Source organism: Oncorhynchus keta, chromosome 1, assembly GCF_023373465.1.
Source record: "Oncorhynchus keta strain PuntledgeMale-10-30-2019 chromosome 1, Oket_V2, whole genome shotgun sequence".
Classification (NCBI taxonomy): Eukaryota; Metazoa; Chordata; class Actinopteri; order Salmoniformes; family Salmonidae; genus Oncorhynchus; species Oncorhynchus keta.
Genome location: NC_068421.1, coordinates 61226697 through 61246771, shown reverse-complemented (window position 1 = coordinate 61246771; position 20075 = coordinate 61226697). Strand labels below are relative to the sequence as shown.

The 20075-nt window shown below is 44.6% G+C and overlaps 1 protein-coding gene across 4 annotated transcripts in view; it reads right to left on the bottom strand.

Moving 5' to 3' along the window:
* LOC118389989 (transducin-like enhancer protein 1) overlaps window positions 1-20075 on the bottom strand; it is a 43281-nt gene that overhangs the window by 12457 nt on the left and 10749 nt on the right. For 3 of the 4 annotated variants that reach the window (XM_052457084.1, XM_052457087.1, XM_052457078.1), the window contains 5 exons: window positions 12075-12214; window positions 4277-4340; window positions 3216-3260; window positions 1472-1534; window positions 492-566 (listed from right to left, as the gene is read on the bottom strand). In XM_052457084.1, coding sequence (XP_052313044.1) covers window positions 492-566; window positions 1472-1534; window positions 3216-3260; window positions 4277-4340; window positions 12075-12214 — 387 coding nt within the window. The remainder of the gene's footprint in view (window positions 1-491; window positions 567-1471; window positions 1535-3215; window positions 3261-4276; window positions 4341-12074; window positions 12215-20075) is intronic. The other variant, XM_052457086.1, reaches the window with a different exon arrangement.

Genomic DNA, 20075 nt, shown 5'->3' with positions numbered 1-20075 from the left:
GGAAAGGAGCACCTCCCTAGGAGAAAGAGAGCACTGCCACAAAAATCAAACCATGCATGGTTGGAATGATGTGAAGGCAAGAAAATCATAATTGTATTATTTTTCGTTTTTAATTTACATTAAAAAAAAAAACAGTTAGCACTGAAATGCGATTGGGGGGGGTTACTAAGAATTAATGTGTGATTTGAAACGTCATTCCTCTGGTTTGGTGAGGCCATGTGTTGTCTCTTGGCACCCAGCGATGTGCAGACACACAGATAGTGTCATCTCTCCTTCTCTTCTCTCACTACGTTTCCTAACAGTCTCATTTCAACCTGTTCCTGTTAGGTCCACACTAAGAGACCAATGTGTGTGTGTGTGTGTGTGTGTGTGTGTGTGTGTGCTGGAAGGAGGGTGAACTGGCTATCCACAGAAAAACAAGAGAGGAAAATAAAGACGTATGAGAGGATGAAGGGACACACTGTATGAGGTAGAGGGGGGAGTCCACGTACCCCTATAGACGCATTTAACTCCCCCATAGTCACCTGCTTGGCGCGCTCCATGGCCTGGACCACCTGTTGTTGGTGCTGTGGGACAAACCAAGGTAACAGTGAACTTGAAAGGAAAGGTCTGAATTTTAACATGCTTTACAACGTCAATAATAATACTTCAAGACCAGTATTACAGCATGTGGTATAAAGTATGTACATGTTTAGGAGGAATAACAGTCACGCTTTGACGCTTCATAAGAGTTCATGTCACTGTGTAAATGTGTGTGTCTGCTGCATAGGGGTATGTCACTGTGTAAATGTGTGTGTCTGCTGCATAGGGGTATGTCACTGTGTAAATGTGTGTGTCTGCTGCATAGGGGTATGTCACTGTGTAAATGTGTGTGTCTGCTGCATAGGGGTATGTCACTGTGTAAATGTGTGTGTCTGCTGCATAGGGGTATGTCACTGTGTAAATGTGTGTGCCTGCTACATAGAGGTATGTCGCTGTATAAATGTATGTGTCTGCTGCATAGAGGCATGTCACTGTGTAAATGTGTGTGTCTGCTGCATAGGGGTATGTCACTGTGTAAATGTATGTGTCTGCTGCATAGGGGTATGTCAATGTTTTACTATGAGTTGTTGGGTACTAGCAGCATGCATGTGCATGCCTCAGGGTGTAGGTGGCTGTCAGAGAGATACTGAATGTGTTACTGATGTGTTAATGTGCATGACCGTGTGTTTTTGTGTGTCTGTGTTTGATTTGTGGTGTGTTTGTGCATGTCTATGATTGATTTGCTGTGTGTGTGTGTGTGTGTGTGTGTGTGTGTGTGTGTGTGTGTGTGTGTGTGTGTGTGTGTGTGTGTGTGTGTGTTTTTGTGTGTGTGTGTTTGTGTGTGTGTGTGTGTGTGTGTGTGTGTGTGTGTGTGTGTGTGTGTGTGTGTGTGTGTGTGTGTGTGTGTGTGTGTGTGTGTGTGTGTGTGCCTGTCTTCAGGTGATCTCACCTCCTGTGACAGGAAAGGGATGAGCTGGGCACAGATCACGTTCAGCCGCTTGGCGATCTCTGTCTGCAACACACAAAAAAATAGAGATTGCTTGTGAGGACACCGTGTGTGTGCTCATCAAAGCAACACACACCCCAGAACCTGAGCAGGTCTGGCTGCGAGGGCCAGTGTTGTAAATAGTTCAGCTCCTCACATTTAGTCTATGCAAATCCAAACACTGCCAAGAAGCCCGGGTAAAATATTCATGGCCAGTATCAAATGTGACCACCCATCCCAGAGTGTGCGTGGCTACCTGCTGGGGGTCAATGGTCTTAGCCATGGAAGTCTGCCAGCTCTTCCTCCCTCCATCTCCTTCTCTCACTACCATTAGTGAAGTAATCTGCCATGTTTTGTATCAAAACCATACTGTGTCTCTCTCCTCACCTCACCCCCCCACACACACTCACACACAGTAATGATATGCATGCAGAGATCATGATGACAACATCATTATGACCGGGGGCCATTTTCCTGCTGACAACTAGCCTCTGCTGTACAGTCTCCCTCTTCTCTCAGCCGGCCAGGCGACACAGCCCCACACACATCACACCATTCCCTACCAACTGATTTATTGACGTGGTAAACTCCCACCCCCTCCTCTTTCACACACTTCCTCCTCTCCCTTCTGCCTCTCCCCCCCCTTCAACCCTCATCCTCTTCCCTTATTCTGCAGACAGGCAGTACAGACCCCCCCCCCCCTCCTCTGCCACCCCCACCCTTCAGCACTTGCCTCCATAAATCCATCATCACCCTCACCAGCGAAACACAATGATTTCTTGTTAGAGAATGCCAACTACTAAATGACATCTTCAGGAGAGAGGGAACCAGAGAGATCGGAGAGAAGGGCACGGTGGTGGGTGAGGGGGAGAGCAAAAAAAACAAGACCATGAGCAAGTGAGTGCAAGAGAAAGAGCATAAATAGGGGAGTACAAAATGGGAGAGGGAAATTGAAAAGAAGGGGGAGGGGAGAAGGAGGCGGGGAGGCTCTTGTGCCGTTGAGGAAATGAAAGCCAATGAGGCAGGATGCACAAGGAGGAGGACGGGGGAGTGAGAGGGAGAAAGAAAGAGACCGAGAGAAGGAAGGAGGAGGGCAGGGTGATTCGTGTGGCTTGTCAAAAGCAGAGCGATTGAGATGGCAAAACGAAGGGAGAGAGCAGACGCTCTGAAGGCAGTGACCTGATTTAAAGTGAAATTCAGCATGGACTGTATGTCTGCAGGAGAGAGGGAGGAAAGAGAGGTGGGATGGGGTGTCAAGGAAAGACAGAGGCGTGGGGGGGGTATATGATAGAAAGAAGGTGAGAAATGGAGAGAAAAGGAGAGGGGGTTATATATAGACTATGGGATATAAGGATAGAGAGACAGAGGAGGAGGAGGTGGTTATAGAGAAAGAGATAAAGGGATAGAGGGAGGGATAGAGGGAGGAGGAGGGTGAAGTCAGCAGTGGTAATAGACAGGATTTATGAGGGGAGAGAAGAGGATGTTCCGGCTGCTTTGGGAAGGAAGGGCACATCTCTCCTCTCGTCTGTCTAGAAAAAGGAATTCGGTTTGCAAATCCTATTAATGCAACAGCAGCACAGTGCCATGGGTCCATCATAGGCAGGTTAGCATGTTGTGCTGGAGGTCAGTTCACTAGATTCTCCCAGAAGCATAGCATACATACATTACTCATCTAGTCGCAGGTCGACTAGAGGGAGGTTAGACTCACCTGTTTGTGCATTTCAATATTAAGGCCGTAGGACATCTCGTAATACTGTAAAAGAGAGACGTAAAATTATGGTTGTACATTTGCATATATGCAGATCTACGATTTAAAAAACACCTTTTAATGCTGGATGAGTGGGCGAGTCGATTTGCTTGGTTTTATTCATTTATTTAATGACCTCAGCTCTGGGCTATGCCAACCTGGCATGTGAGCACAGAGATGGTGGTGGTGTCAATCACTCGGTTCAGAGCAAGGATGGAAAATCGTTGTCGGGGAGAGCTGAAGTCATTTTAAAAACTGACGTTGTAGTGTGACATTCTGACATGTCATTTTCAGCAGGGTTGGTTAAGGAGTAAAAGTGAGGGGGTTGACAGCTAGGTAGAAGACATAAAGAAATGGCAGCGCTGAGAGCTTTTTGATGGAGCAGTGGACTCCGTCCCTCCATATTCTGCAGAAGTGTGTGTGTTCAATAAAAGGGCCCTTCCTGACGGCTGGCTGTTGTGTTATGCCAAGATTCAGAGCTGTTGCTAGGCGACTTGCAGACTCCAAAATTCTGAGCTAAAAAGAAGAGAGAAATGGGTGGGGATGTATGCCAAGCGCTGGGGCTGTGCCAGACTGCCACATAGTTCCTTTTGCCACAGTGGGCACTGGGCAACAAACAGTCAGCTGTGGTTAGGGCGCTCTCTGATCACAGCCTCGTGTGCACACCGCCAGGAATGTGGAGGATTACCCATATCAGAGCTGGAGACAACACACGCACACTTCAAAACATACACACAAAGTAATATGTGCTGTGTGTGTGTGTGTGCTTGCATACGGCTGTGGTCCATGTGGTTTCCAGTGGGTGTGATGTGTAATCCCTTGCCAGATGCTGGCATGAGTGGTACAGTGTAGTCAACAGACAGACTGTGTGTTACCAGAGAGAGAGTTGTCTTGTCTGTCTGGGAAAGCTACACAATGGATCTCAACTCTTCTCCTGCAGAAATTAACCATCAGCATGGTGTTCGTTAGAACACCCAAGGTTGTGGATGGGGAGTGTGTGCGTGTGTTCTTGCAGGTCTCACCATGACGTAGTGTCTCTGGATCTCAGTCTTCTCTGTGGCCAGTTTCTCACACTCCATTTTCAGGCTGTAGGAAAGATTTAGAAAAGGGCAGATACTCTATCATAATACTGTTCTATTTTTTGGGATTCATACAGTACATCTAAAAAGAAGCCCGACAGAGTCTGAAATATATTAACATTAACACAAACACAGGTCCAGATTTAGTAGGCAGTGCAGACACCTGCAGCTAGATTTGTCCCAGCAAAGATAGGATTGGGCTGGTGACAGGACATTATCACTTCAGAGCACACCAGGAATAGATGACTCACGCTTAGCGCTCGACAGAAAGCCAGAACAGACCAGGCAAGCCAGGACCACGGTGTCATAGAAGGGCAGGGTACGCGACGCGCCTCTCCCTCCGCTCTCCCCCTTCCAATCTCTCTCCCTCAGTCTTTCTATCAGTCCCCTCCTCCCTCCCTCCATTTGTCCCTGTCTGACCCTTCCTCCCTCTGTATGTCCCTGCCAAGTCACCCTGTGACCATGCCGCACTAAGGCAACCCAGGAATCCTGAGCCCAGCACGCACACAGCCCTCCTTTAAAAAGAAAAGATTCACCCATTTTGAATGTTATTGTTTTTGTGCATCTCTGCATGATGTTCCATCGATTCCCAGAGTCAATTCATGTTTATCAGAGCTATTGCCATTCAAGCAGGCAGAAATTCACTACACTGGAATTTAATAGGAGATTGTGAAAGCCATTGACCACATTTTTGCAATATTCCTACCTTGAGAAATGTGTAATTTAACTGAGGGTCCATCAACTTTCTCTTATTTGTCTGCCTTTTCAGTCCAGGCTGCATTGCATGGTGCCGTTGCTAATGTCAGACTTGATCTGCAGGTTGAACATGCTGAGATTGTAGACTCCTAAATTGATAGTGCAGTTTGTTTAGGCGATTATACAGCTAACTAGCTACTTCACATGCTGATATTGACTTAAGTATTATTGTGTGTAGCTACATTTGCTAGCTAGCAAGCCAGCCCAGTGCATTGCACAGTGTTTCTTTTTTAGACAACTTGAACTGTAATACATTTCCACATGTTGCTACCAACCTTATTATAATGACAAAATTAAACATTTGTTTACAAAACATATTGTTCTCACATGAGTGTTATTTAACACCATACATTATATGAATCAGTGGTTTTGGGTGGATTATTCCTTCAAGGAACTAGCCAGTCAGCCAACAGCCCCCCCCCCCCCATTCCGTTCTCCTCTCCACCTATCCCCTGGCTGTATTTCACCCCGGCGGGCACGCTGCTGACTTGTTTGCGTGCGGCAGATTTATGCCCGAGAGAGCAGCGAGGGCCTGGGAAATTAGAATATGATTAATACTGCAACATTACCAGGCTGCAACAGGTAATAACAGCACATCCGCTCCCCTTCAGAAGACCCGCGCTGCCACCCATAATTGACTCATTTATCACCGCCAGGGAGGGGAGGGAGGCGAAGGTGGTGGAGCTGGGGGGAGGAGACAGGCGGGGAGGAGATGGAGGGAGGATGGCAGAAAACTCGGGGGGATTACATTTATTCCCCTGATAGATTTTATTACAGTGGAATTGCCGCTCTGCAGAAGTCCCCTAGAACAGGATTTCTGAGAAGTGACAATTCTATCTGTTCACCTAGACATCTCAGAAGGGTGACTTTCCTCACGTGTGTGGTACACGATATATACAAACACTAGGCTCGGGCGGTATACCGTATAATTTACAAAGTCACAGGATGTTTTTTCCTATACCGTCAATACTATTTCTTTGAAGTTATTTTGTAAATGTTAATATTTTTGCCACTTTTGAAGTGAAATCCTGCAGTCAACTTGTGCAATGCATTAGGACATGAAGCAGTTCACGTTCTTCATTTCACCGGTTACATTATTTTACATTATGAAGCTCATGATAGTTCCCCAGAATAGGTGAGCCAGCCAAGTCTGTTAGTAAATAGCACAACAGCAGAAAGCAGAGCAGGTGAGTTCAACTCCCTCAAAACATGAGACATCTGTGTCATTGTGTTGTGTGACAAAACTGCACATTTTAGAGTGGCTTTTATTTCAGCCCATGAAACATGGGACCAACACTTCACATGTTGCGTTTATATTTTTGTTCAGTATAGCTTCATTTTCATCAGATGACAACAGAAGCGCAACGCTATTTGGCTGGCAGCCACACAAAAAAGCAAGGTATTTTTGCAAAAACGATGCATGGCCATCATATTGCTCATGTTTATAATAAAGAATGTAGCCAGCTACATTTCCTAATGTTTTGCTTAGTTAATATTGCATTTAACCAGAGAAAAGTAGGTTACACCGAGAAAAATGCTGGAGAAAAGTGGCTACATCAGTCAGAGACTGTCTGCTGACAAAATTCCCATTCATGAATTCTCGTCCTAGTGCAGAAGTGCAACTGCAGCATAAAATGAGTCCAATGCTGAGTAGAAATGACAATAAGAAGCATTTTAGATAGATGTGTGTATTTATCCCCCAAAAATCTGCGTGAAACACACAGAATGTTGCATTAACACGACCCCTAAGTTTAACTTGCTAGTTATCTAAGTAAGTGGTTGAATTAAAATCAGGACACTGGGCATCAGATAGTGTTAGCTTTCTGCCGTGTTTGAGAAGTCAAAAACCTTTGGATGAGTTATCTGTACAGCTGTCACTGAGCTGGCAGGGAGAGAGAGACTGGGCGAGCGAGCGAGCGACAGGGGGAGAACGAGCGGGAGCACGGGCGAGCGAGCAAGAGCGCGCAAGATAGGAAGAGAGAGAGAGAGAGAGAGAGAGAGATTGGAGCCTGCTATTCAGCAGCGTCCTCTGCTCTCTTCCTCTCTGTGACAGCAGATAAGATGATCGTCGGAATGCGCTACAAATCTGCAGCCTGCCACCACTCAGACAGGTCTGTCAGCAGAGCACCATTACCCCACGCACACACGATTACACAGAGGCATGCATGTTCACTGCACACACACTCCCTCCCTCCCTCACAAGCACACACACTGGTGTATTGCAGAATATATTGTATGGCAGGCTCCACAGGGTAATATATATAATATATGCCATTTAGCAGACGCTTTTATCCAAAGCGACTTACAACTGAGCTACAGAAGGACCACCTACAGGCTCCACAGGGTGTCAGAGCTATAGTAGCAGGTGACTAATGACGATGCTACATCTGCACTACCTCTCCTTCTCACAACCCTCTACACACACTCCTGCATGGTGTTAATTAGGCCATGCAATGGCACATGTGTCAAAACGTCTTGCAATGGAGAATGAAAATGAGCGTTTCTTATTGGACGAGTCCAGGTAGTCTTTCCCCATTGCAGTCCACTTCTGAAAGTGGAAAGTTGTTTACTATAGTAGAATGCACATGGTGCAGTTTCGAAATTGGTTAGTGCATCATCAGTTCCTCTCCTCGTGTCAGTCATTGCACACATTAGAGAGCTATTTATTGCTCAGAAACGTCCTAATCAACTAGCCCGTGTCAGTTAACGTTTTTTTAGCGCATTGATTTTGTTGTAACGTTTGAGTCACTAAAATATCACATGAACACACAAGACAACCGCAAAATGTGTAGAGTTGCAGGATTTAAGAGGGGGGGGGGGTCCCAATGCTGGAAGGGGGCCCTGAGTGAAAACGTTTCAGGACCCCTGTTCTAGAGCGTCACGTAATGACAGAAGAGAAGCTGGATGTAGGCCTATCTAATTATAGACACATTGACTAACAAATAGCCTACCAAATGTCGGAAATTATAAACAGAAAAATATCTAAAATGATGCTCCAACTTTTTATTTTCGCACGCCCTGTCAAAGTTGTTCCGCGATCTCTGCGCTCACACACAAATGACACACCTGCGAACTACTAGACTTTCATCATCTCCCAACGGTGTGTGCGAACACGCACTAAAAAAGAGCTTATTCAGATTGACGAAAGTTGGAAGAGGGGCATAGGGACAACATGTAATTGACATAATATATACATAAACTTTTCAATTTACATTTGCAATAGAATGTCAATGCCGAGAGAGGGTTCAGGTGACTATCTAGGCTTCACAGTTCTGATGTACCGTAAATAGCACAGCCATAAGTATGCAAACTACTCTAACTAGCCAGCTTATGTGAGCATTTTTTCATGCATCTACCATATTACTCTTGATTAATGCAACTAAACAATATTACACTCTTGAATAATGCAACAATTCACAAGCATGTACAGATATTTAAATGGTTTGTTTTCTTGCACTCTTGTCCATGCACTCATTCATTTAGCTGCAAGAGAGTAATACTGCCAAAGTGGCACAGCTGCTAGCTAAGTAACGTTGGCTAACGACATTTGCTTCATCAATTAGCTAACTTTAGCATTGTAAAAATGAATATTTACCGCTCTCATATTCATATAAAAAGTACAGGAACATTATCATTCATATTATACAGCGCTAGGTAGCAAACTAAACAAAATATCTGCATCCTCCTCACATACTAACTTAGCTAAATTCTGTTTACACTGCCCTGCTTGGAGGGGGGCAATTGTCAGGCGTGTGGTGCATGACCTCTGCAGGTAGCGGTCGAGACAAGTTCTCAAGTTTACATTACAATAAAAGGTCTACCCAAGGGTGTTTTCCTCAGAATCTCTGGGAAATCTATTGTAGTGAGAAGAGGCCCAAAGCTGCCATTTAGACACACAATAGCATAGTCACCCCAAACAGACCCCTCCCTGTTCTCTGTACTAACCAGCATGTGTGAGTTTACAGTAAAGATTGTGTGTGTGTGTGTACTACACACACACGGCTAGTTTACTGTAAAGACTCAGTCCAGGTCTGACTACCTGCATTAAAGCTAATTTAAGCACCAACCAGTAACCACCCCACCAAACACATGCTCAGTCACTAGGGTTGCAAAATTCCAGGAATTTTCAATAAAAATCACTGGTTTCCCAGAAATCCTGGTTGTAGGAGTCCGGATTTCCTGTTTATTCCCTTCCGATTGTGTGAGTTTTAGGGAAAACCAGGGAATTTCTTAAGTACAGAATGTTAACTGCTAAACTGCTTGCTGTGATAGTAAACATCCAATCCATGTGTATCAACACGTTAGTTCTAGTTTGTTGACTAACAGGGGGGGACCTACCGGAATATGTCCAATAGAAACTATTTTTAGTTGCAAAACAACTGTTTGGACAAAGTCACCCCAGGGCCCAGTTTACCAATGTTACGTTCATCATTAGGATCCTATGGTTCTAAGATGACCTTAGCCTTAAGATGCTGTGGGAAAATCAGATTAGCTAGATGCAGGCAAGAGTGTGCAAGGTGGTATTGAATGCATCACTGTCTGTCACCTCGATTACTCCAATTTGTCTCTCGACCTGTGCGCCTACATTACCAATGTTAATTTGTGGGCTAGGTTGTAGCAACTTCATGATGGGTAAATGGCAAATTATCGTATCATTTAGTAGTCTAAACCTATCAATGTTACATTGAACTGGGTGAATGGAATATGAACGACAGTCATCCAATATGTTGTGATAGAAAAAAATGGTCCTCCCTAATCTTAAACCCAATGTTCCATCTGCTCAACAGTCGGTTACACAAACACACTGCTGTTTTGAGCGCAGTCCTGGTATCAAACAGTGCAATACTTGCAGAGAGGAGTGTGTGCTCTTGAGTGTTCCCTGAGTGGCAGCATGTTAACATTCTGAAAGCCTCTCCTTCACTCTAGACCTCAATACAAAACAACAACACACTTACTAGGCTACATGTGGGCCAACGCTGCTGTTCATATGGGAACTGTTTCTGTGTCACACACTCCCCAGTCACGACGACCAGTGTGTGTGTGTGTGTGTGTGTGTGTGTGTGTGTGTGTGTGTGTGTGTGTGTGTGTGTGTGTGTGTGTGTGTGTATAAAGAGAGAGACAAGAGCTTCATATTTCAGCAGCTTCTCACTGTCTCCCTTCAGTCTGCTGATTAGAGGTTGTTTAAAGAGCAGTTGCAGAACACACACAGTGCACACCCACCCACCCACACACACAACTAACTTGGCAGGCACAAACAAGTATACTTCATGCAGTAATGTGACAGCTGTACAATAGGTGACCCACCCATCTAGCTGTTTAATTAATATATTCCTCTTCTATAAAAGGTCCACATATCTAGTATCACACACACACACACACACACACAGAAAGAGATACACGCGCACACACACACAGAATCACAAAGACAGAGAGAGACATGCAAACACACACACAGCTCATCCTTCCTAATCCCTTTACCTCAGTCTCTTTCCTGCCTCCTAATCCATTTTAGCAACAGCAATCAGGCTCCACCCACGATCAATAGGTCTAAAATACTAACCGAAGCCCTGCTATTTCTAGCCCAGATCTGTGTGTCAGGCTGCGTTTCGCTTGTCTGTCTCTGTACGCCATGCGTTTTACCCAGAGTAAGTCTGATTAGTCTGTCAGTAATAGGACTGTAATATAGAGGAGTGTGTTGATGAGATCCTCTGTGGGGAGAGACCTGCAGCTTGCTCGTGTCTGCTGAGGGAGGCTAAGCAGGTCACCCCTAACCCAATAGACTGGTGTCTTACCTAAACATGCTTTGCATAACAATTTGCATGTGGCTCGCTGCCATAGAACGCTATAGTAGAATCTAAAATCTGCCACAAAATGCAATATATTCGTTGGAAGATAATGGATTCAGTGTTAATCAAGCAAGCGTGGTTGTTGCCAAATAATATTTTGCGTTATTAATGCTTCAGATGTTTTATGACAGGTGCAGGGAGAGCGGTGCTATGAGAAACAGGGCGGCTGCCTGACCAGGCCAGTGTTCTGGCTCAGAGACGGTTGTTGGACTGTGGTGTGATACTGTGATTGGGCCGGCTGCTGAGTGCCAGCGGTGACGCTCGTAGTGCGATCCAGAGGTATGTCTGGAATCAGCCAGGCCCGTTTGAACGCTGGCCCGCTGTTTGTATGGCGAGCCTTTGAGCTGGAGGCTTGGTGGGGAAGAGTGGAGGGTGGGGGAAATACAATAGGAGTTAGCTGGGGGAGGGGGTGGAATAGCCAATTCTGGCTGGTCGAATCAAAGTGGGGGACTGTGTGAAGGTATGCCAAGAGAACAGAGGGAGGTAGAGCAGAGCTGGCTGGGAGTCAGGCTGAGACGCAACAGCCAGCTAGAGTCCCACAGTCAAAGCTATTCAGGCCATCTCTGGCTACATTCCTCAACATCAGAGCACACATCAAACACACAGATACAGAGACATACAGGAAGACACACACATCAAACACACACGGATACACACACATTTTTGTATTGTTGTGAAGTCTCAATCTTCTGAAACTCCTTCCCCCAACAACAGAGCACCAGCCCCCCCAATGCCCAGCAAACTACGCCAAGAACTCTTGCAAAGCATTGAAACCCAGAAACACGTAGAAAGACTCATGTTCCAGTTCATCTACAAACTAAAGGATGAAGAAAGCCTATGAGCCTCCATCCATTATTGTGGTTCCTTTCTGTTTCCTTTCCCTGGCCCCCTTTCTCCAATGTACTTTGCTGTCTATCTCACATCTCCTTCTTCCCCCTTAGAAAAAGCTGAGGTTGAGGTCTGTGGGCGTTCTAGAACAGATCTAGTATATAACCAACCCACTTTCGCTTCTTGTCATGGAAGCCTAATAAGATGGTAAGCGGTTCTCCAACCACTGGTGGCCCCTGTAAGCTAGCACACACACACACACGAGAGAGAAAAGGCTGCAGTGTTTTTGGTTACTAGGGGAGGTCATGTACCTGTGGTACTGGGTCTGGAGGAACTGGAACTCCTCCTTGATGCGGTCCAGGGTCTCTGGGTATGTGAGCTTCAGGGCCTGGGGTGTTCCCGAAGCTGCAGCTGCCGACCCCGAGGACCCAGGGGGTGGCTGTAGAGGTGCCTGTGCAGAAAAAGAATAAGCACTATGAGCATATAATTGTAAAAAGTCTGAATCTTTCAGACAACACCCACTATATACTTAATATATTTTGCAGTGATTTGGAAATGTTCTCAGATTCTCAGAAATGGTATACGCATACCCATTTTATCACTGCATGTTTACATTCCAAGTTAGGTCAACATCCTTCATGTATGAATCAAATACCAGATGAGTGCCAAACAATAATTGTGTAGAGGGGGGGGGGGGGCTCCTATGAGAGATGTGATTGTATGGGGAACAGTGGGAGTGAGTTGGAGAGCCATGATGAGTGAGCTGAAGCTGAAGGACAGAGATGAAAGACACGTGTGTGGCATGTATCTGCACACAGAGAGGGGAGGGAAGATGAGGGAGAGACTGTACCTAAACCAGGGGAGTCAAGAACCATTGATGTGACAAAAAAGTGCAAGGGCCAGATATGTGAGGGACACCAGGAGGGAGAGGGGAACAAGGGGCTCTTGACCAGATTAAGACACTTGTTTAATGTTTAAGTCTGGGTTGAAAGAAAGGAAGGAAAAGACAGTGGGGGAATAGGGGACACCCCCATCAGAGCACATGGGTGGTACCCACAACAGTCTGGCCCTCCTCTCTGGTCCCGCTATGCAGGACTTTGAGCAATTAGTTAGCAGGGCCTAAGGGGTAATGCTGCAGGACAGCCAGACAAAGGGATTGACCGCTGGGCTAGTGGCTCTCTTGTCTGTCTTTCTGGTTCTCTGTCAATGGAGGCCCACCCCACTGCCCTGATGCTAAAGCTACAGATGAGGACAGAGGAGAGGCAATGTGCGTGTGTGTGTGTGCGTGTGTTTGTGTGTATAGGAAATAATTGAGTGGGTTAGCTCCACTCGTGTGCCCTATGCAGAAGCATTAGACATTAGTCAAATGAAGTACAAGGCTTGTTCATTCTGCTGGATTCCCTGGTGGAGAAGGATAACTGGGGAAGGGAGAGGTCGAGAGAGAGGACATGCTGAATGTATTCAGCACTGGGTCCTGCATGTGAATGCAGTGTGGACCTGCACAGCACCACAAAAAGCATACAGGTATGCATGTTAGCATGAGACACTGAGTGTGTCCATGTCTACATAAACTTCACAGAACAGCGCAAATGGGCTCTAACCAGAATAGAAAGAAGGGAGGCCCCGGTGCACAACTGAGCAAGAGAACAAGTACATTAGTGTCTATCTAGTTTGAGAAACAGATGCCTCAAGTCCTCAACTGGCAGCTTCATCAAATAGTACCCGCAAAACACCAGTCTCAATGTCAACAGTGAAGAGGCGACTCCGGGATGCTGGCCTTCTAGGCAGAGTTCCTCTGTCCAGTGTCTGTTCTTTTAACCATCTTAATCCTTTCTTTTTATTAGCCAGTCTGAGATATGGATTTTTCTTTGCAGCTCCTCCTAGAAGGCCAGCATCCCGGAGTCGCCTCTTCACTGTTGACGTTGAGACGGGTGTTTTGCGGGTACTATTTAATTATGCTGCCTCCCAATCCTCTTTCTATTCTGGTTAGGGACAGTTTGCGCTGTTCTGTGAAGGGAGTAGTACACATGGTTGTATGAGATCTTCAGTTTCTCGCATGGAATAGCCATAATTTCTCAGAACAAGAATTGACTGACAAGTTTCAGAAGAAAGTTATTTGTTTCTGGCCATTTTGAGCTCCAGATACTCAACTAGTCTAAAGAAGGCCAGTTTAATTGCTTCTTTAAACAGTTTTAGGATGTGCTAACATAATTGCAAAAGAGTTTTCAAATGATCAATTGGCCTTTTAAAATGATAAACTTGGATTAGCTAACAATGTACCATTTGAACACAGGAGTGATGGTTGCTGATAAGATAATGGGCCTCTGTACACATATGTAGCTATTCCATTAAAAAATGTTTCCAGCTACAATAGTCATTTACAACATTAAAAATGTCTACACTGCATTTCTCATCAATTTGATGTTATTTTAAAATGGACAAAAAAAGTGCTTTTCTTTAAAAAAAAACAAGGACATTTATTTCTAAGTGACCCAAAACTTTTAAATGGTAAAAGTGTAAATGTACATCTTTCAAATATTGAGTTGCACCCCCGTTTGCCCTCAGAACAGCCTCAATTCGTCAGGGCATGGAGTCTACAAGGTGTCGAAAGGATGCTGGCCCATGTTAACTCCAATGCTTCCCACAGTTGTCAAGTTGACTGGATGTCCTTTGGGTGGTGGACTATTCTTGATACACACGGGAAACTGGTGTGTGAACAACCCAGCAGCGCTGCAGTTCTTGACACTCAAAAATCGATGCGCCTGGCACCTACTACAATTCCTTATATAAAAGGCACAAATCTTTTGTCTTGCCCATTTACCCTCGGATTGCCCCACATAACAATCCATGTCTCAATTGTCTCGATGCTTAAAAATCCTTATTTAACCTGTCTCCTCCACCTTCAACTACACTGATTGAAGTGGATTTAACACGTTACATCTAAAAGGGAGCATAGCTTTCACCTGGTCAGTCTGTCATGGAAGAGGTGTTCCTAATGTTTTGTACACTCAGTGTACACTCAATGTACATGCACACAGTGGAGTCCGAAATTGACACCTTTGATAAAGACACAAAAAAAGGGGAAATTATATTTTATGGTATTACAAATTGCTCAGAGAGATTTATTATTTAGTAAACATTTGTTTTTTCAAAAGGTAGGGGTCAAAAACATTGAAACCTCTGTTTTCAATACCTCACCTTGTGAGGATAATAGCACTGAGCTTTTTTCTCATGTTTCATGAGATTGGATAACATTCCTCCATACAGAATCTTTCCAGATTCTTGACATCCTTAGTCAGCGCTTATGGATGGCCCCTCTTCAATTTAAACCACAGATTTTCAGTGGGGTTCAAGTGTGTACTTGGGGTTATTGTCTTGATGGAAGATCTACTCGTTGCCACTTGGCTAAAACATCCTGGTACTGGGCAAAGTTCATGCCATTGACCTTAACAAGGGCCCCAGAACCAGTGGATTCAAAATAGCCCCATGACAAAGATCCCCTATAATATTTTACAGTAGGTATTGGTTTATTTCCTGCATATGCACCTTTTTTTGACACAAACTCACCACCGATGTGCATGGCCAAAGTGCTCCATTTTAATGTTACCCAACAAATGTAAACACCTGGAGTTAGCTAAAGGTCATTGGCACTTGGATTGGTACCGGTACTATGGTCAGATTAAATGATAATAGGGCTCTTTGGCCACGCATACTAGTGGTGGGTTTAATAGGCCAATATTCTACATAATTACCACATTTACAATGCTACACTAACTACAATGACCATAATCCATACTAGTCTGGTCTTGGTCTGTGTGGAACAGACACTGAGACCTCATTGACCGAGATAGAACGTGTGAGAGTTGCATTGCGGGCCTCTTTCTACCTGAAAGTACATGAGTGGTTGATAGTTGGTCTTCAGCAGTAATACAATTCTGCCTTATTTACTTTGAAGAAGTACTAAAATGGTGATTTTTCCAGACAGCAGCTCTATAGCGATGAGATGACTTGGAATGAAAGAAGTCATCAAATAAAACTAAATATACACAACAAATATTTTATTAAAGTGATGTGAATAAATGATGGTTAATAAGTGATAAGAAGTAATGGACAGTCACTACCATGATGGGACTTTTATTCATTGTGTTATTCTGTGTTGTTACAGCATTCAACCCACATAATGCATAGTGCATTTAATGTCTGAAAAAAGAACAAACCGAAAACTGATAAAATGTTAAAAAGCACTAATCGCTCAGCATTACAGAAGGCTGAAACTTGGCCACAAGTGGATCTCCAGCATGTTAAACTCAAAGCCCACATCAAAATGCACAATTAATTAAGACAGAAGGAAATCAAGGATCTAGAATGTATAGAGGAATGGTCTAAGATCTCTCCCAAAGTGTTCTCCAATCTCATAAAACATTTTAGAAAAAGGCTCATTGCCATTATCAAATCAAACTTTGTCACATGCGCCAAATAAAACAAGTGTAGACCTTACCGTGAAATGCTTACTTACAAGTCCTTAACCAACAGTGCAGTTCAAGAAGAGTTAAGAAAATGTTTACCAAATAACATTTAAAAAAGAAAAAAAAGAATATAAAGTAACAATAACGAGGCTATATACAGAGGGTACCGGTACGGATTCATTGTGCGGGGGTACAGGTTAGAGGTCATTTGTACATGTAGGTAGGGGTGAAGTGACTAGGCATAGATAATAAACAGCGAGTAGCAGCAGTGTACAAAACAAATGGAGGGGGGTCAATGTAATAGTCTGGTGGCCATTTGATTATCCTCACAAGGTGAGGTTTTGCAAGGTATTGAAAACAGGTGTTAACATTTTTTGACCTGTACCTTTGAGAACAAAAATACATTACTTGTTATACAATTGCTCAGAGAGATTTTGTTTAAGTATAAATAATTTCCCCATTTTCTGTGCATACAATAAAGCTCAGTATTTGAATGTATTATTTTTGCTCATCTTTAACAATTGTGTCAATCATTTCTGACCCCACTGTACATGTAGATGCGTGCGAGAGTGACAGAGAGAGGCCAGGTCTGTGAGGGTATGTGGGGGAGGGGGAGAGGAGCAGTGCTAAGTCTGGTGGGGAGAACAACAGAGCGGGTCCACTGAGGTTCAGGAGAGGGGTTGCTCATTGTTCAGCCTCTAACGAGCTCCTCTCCCCTGCTGCCTGCAATCCAACTCAATCTGCTGGCCAGATACTCCCTTTCAGAGCACAGGCAGGGGCACACACACGGGCACACAACACAGGCACACACGCAGTCTCTCGTTCACTTTCGCACACCCCCCCAATTACTCTTCACAGGCCATAGAAAGGAGCCTCAGGAACAAGAGCACCAAGGCCATTTTGTGGAAGGAGGAGAGGGAGGGAGAATACTGCCCTTCTCTCTCTCTAACTCTCCATTTTCCACTCTCCCTTTTTTTTGTTGCTTTTCACCTCAGTGTGTACGTGCTCCAAAGAACAGGTGCAGAGAGCCTCCCTCAGACAAATGGGGAGTGTGGGATCGAGGCTGACCCAGCAGTGGAGCGTAGTTACGCTCAGCGATGGGGAAATGTATTAAGACAGGAAACTTCTGCCTTGGCTTCTGCTAACATCGGCCATTCTGGCTCCTAAGCACAGGGCTTGTTATGATTCAGGCCAACGTCAGAGTAGATACATGCAGGCACGCAAGCAGACTCCTGTAGCCCCTCATGGAAACAACAACATGAAAGAGTGGAGCGCTGCAGAGCAGAGCTGGCCCTTCATTAGCAGTCATTCAGATGACTCTGACCCCTCTACCTCGCTGGTCAGCTGCTCTGATTTAGTGTGCTATGTCAGAGGTCACACTGTAGACCTGGCCACCATGGGATTACTCAATCACCAACCCAGCCAGGCAGGCAGGCAAACAGATAGACAGTGATCTCTTCAACTCGACATTTATTCTCCAGTACAATACAATCCCTCTGATTACTCCAACTGATTCTGTTTGGCCTTATAGGAAGGCAGGGAATGTGCCGAGCTCAAAAACAGCCATGTGCTTTCCATCCTGCCAGGAAGATCAGTACAGTTCAGGTCCAGAGGCTAAAGGGCACCATCCCTGTAAAGAAGCCATAGGTAGAGTCAGGCTGCCATCTGATCAGCCACCTCTTTCCCCTGAGTCCCCTAGTAATCTGCCCTGGTCGAGCTCAGCAATTGTATGGGCAGAATTTGCTAAATGTTATTTTGTTCAGTAGTGTCTTGTAAACTCATGTGGGCTGGGCAACGGTAGGTGTATGATACTTAAATAAATTATATCAATCAATAATGTAGTAATTAAATCAGGCCCAGGCTGGGAAAGGTAGAGTGGTGGGAAAAAGGAGTGAAGAGGTGGAATGGAAGAGAGGGGAGGTGGAGGCATCTCGGGACCGTAATGGCTCTAAATCGTCTACAATGGGCCTTTAAAATAGGCAGGAGGAAGCCCAACAGGGCCATCCGGGTTGACATGATTCCCAGCCAGGAAGGACTGCGCTGGACTGGAGCTAGGCTGGCAGGGCAGCAAACTCAGCCTGCTGCAAACTACCGATGCTTCATATAGAGAGTCTGGCTGCTATTAAAAAGGCCTACGTGCTAATACACACGCACGCACGCACATACGTACACAGATAGTGAGGGAGACATGCACAGAGAAAAAACACCATGCAGGCACACATGCGCAGAGATACACAAAGGACACACACACACTCTCGCTATGGAACTAAGTGTGGCATTCCATGCATGCAGGGTTGACTACTCAAACTTGCCCACAAGGCCTGAAAACTAGCCCCCCAAAAATGTTTTCGCAGAAGGAGAGGAGTTGCCACAGTTAGCCAATAAACCCCTTTTCTGTAACGTTATCGACCGGATTAAGAAGGAACCTCGATTTAACTTTAACGACCTAAGATGAAAAATTTGGTTTTTCATCTAAATAATCATTGCGAGCTAAATGTGACAAACTCATTTGATTGCCACAAAATAAAATAATTTGCCCTTATTAAACTTTAAAAAACAAACGTTAGACTATTTTCTGGCAACTGTGCCTTTATTATGTTCCAGAGTTACGACTAGAACCTGTTATAAATGGCCAGTTTGGGAGATCGACATGTCATTTCAATAGGCATAGGCTAGGCCTACTGACTAAACACTGGGTTTATGATTGTAATTCAACTTTTCCATGTTTTGGTATGCTAGATGCAGGTAGCCTATAGCCCCTTAGGCCTAAATCTCACTTCAGAACCTACACACAGTAGCCGAGGCAAGATGTAAGATGAACGATTCAGCAGCTTGCTTAGTTCTAATTGATATTCGACATGAATAGCGATGCGATTTTCACGGTAAGCAGAGCTTCTGTTGCCCAATAGCCTGCTGGAATAGGCTACTGAGGATGGGGGTCGTAATTTCAATCACTGAATCAAATATGAATATGAACTGACTAGGCCTATGCTTGTCAACAACAGCCAGTGGTTCTTTTTACCTGTAGCCTAATCTGACTGACTGTTACGGTCAACCTAATGCATTCTAACAGCTGATCTGCAATACGATAGAACTGTGACCATGATCACAATCGATAACTTCCAGTTTCATTAACTAAACATACCCATTAATAATTGCACAATAACAAGGCTGCTACAACAACAACAATAAACTGAGGTTACAGGCTATTTATTAAATCCATTCGCAAGCTCCAGGCAACACAAGTGGCACACATTGACTTGCAATGACTCCAAATTTTAGAACAGAATTTTAGCGGCCTTTTAAGCATTCTAGTAAAGTTAAATAGTTAACACACGCACACACACACGGACGCAGCGATCTAAGGCACTGCATCTAAGTGCAAGAGGCGTCACTACAGTCCCTGGTTCGAATCCAGGCTTTATCACATCCGGCTGTGATTGGGAGTCCCATTGGGCGGTGCACAATTGGCCCAGCGTCGTCCAGGTTTGGCAAGGGCAGGCCGTCATTGTAAATAAGAATTTGTTCTTAACCGACTTGCCTAGTTAAATGAAAGGTTACACACACACACATCACACTGACCTAAACTTTACTTTGCTGGCATTTACGTATGTCCCCATTACCAGTAAAACATAATCAAAACCTATTTCTTTCACTTACTTGCTGTGCTTTTTCATTGTTCATTTTTTCAGTCGTTTCATTCTCAACCAGAATTTCTATGGAATGCCGTTTGAGTCTTTGCGTGTCAAAAACATCTATTTACCACTATTTGACATGTCAAATAATCTTGTTGACCAATCAGAACCTGATTATGACTGCACATCACATAATAATTTAACGCGTTCA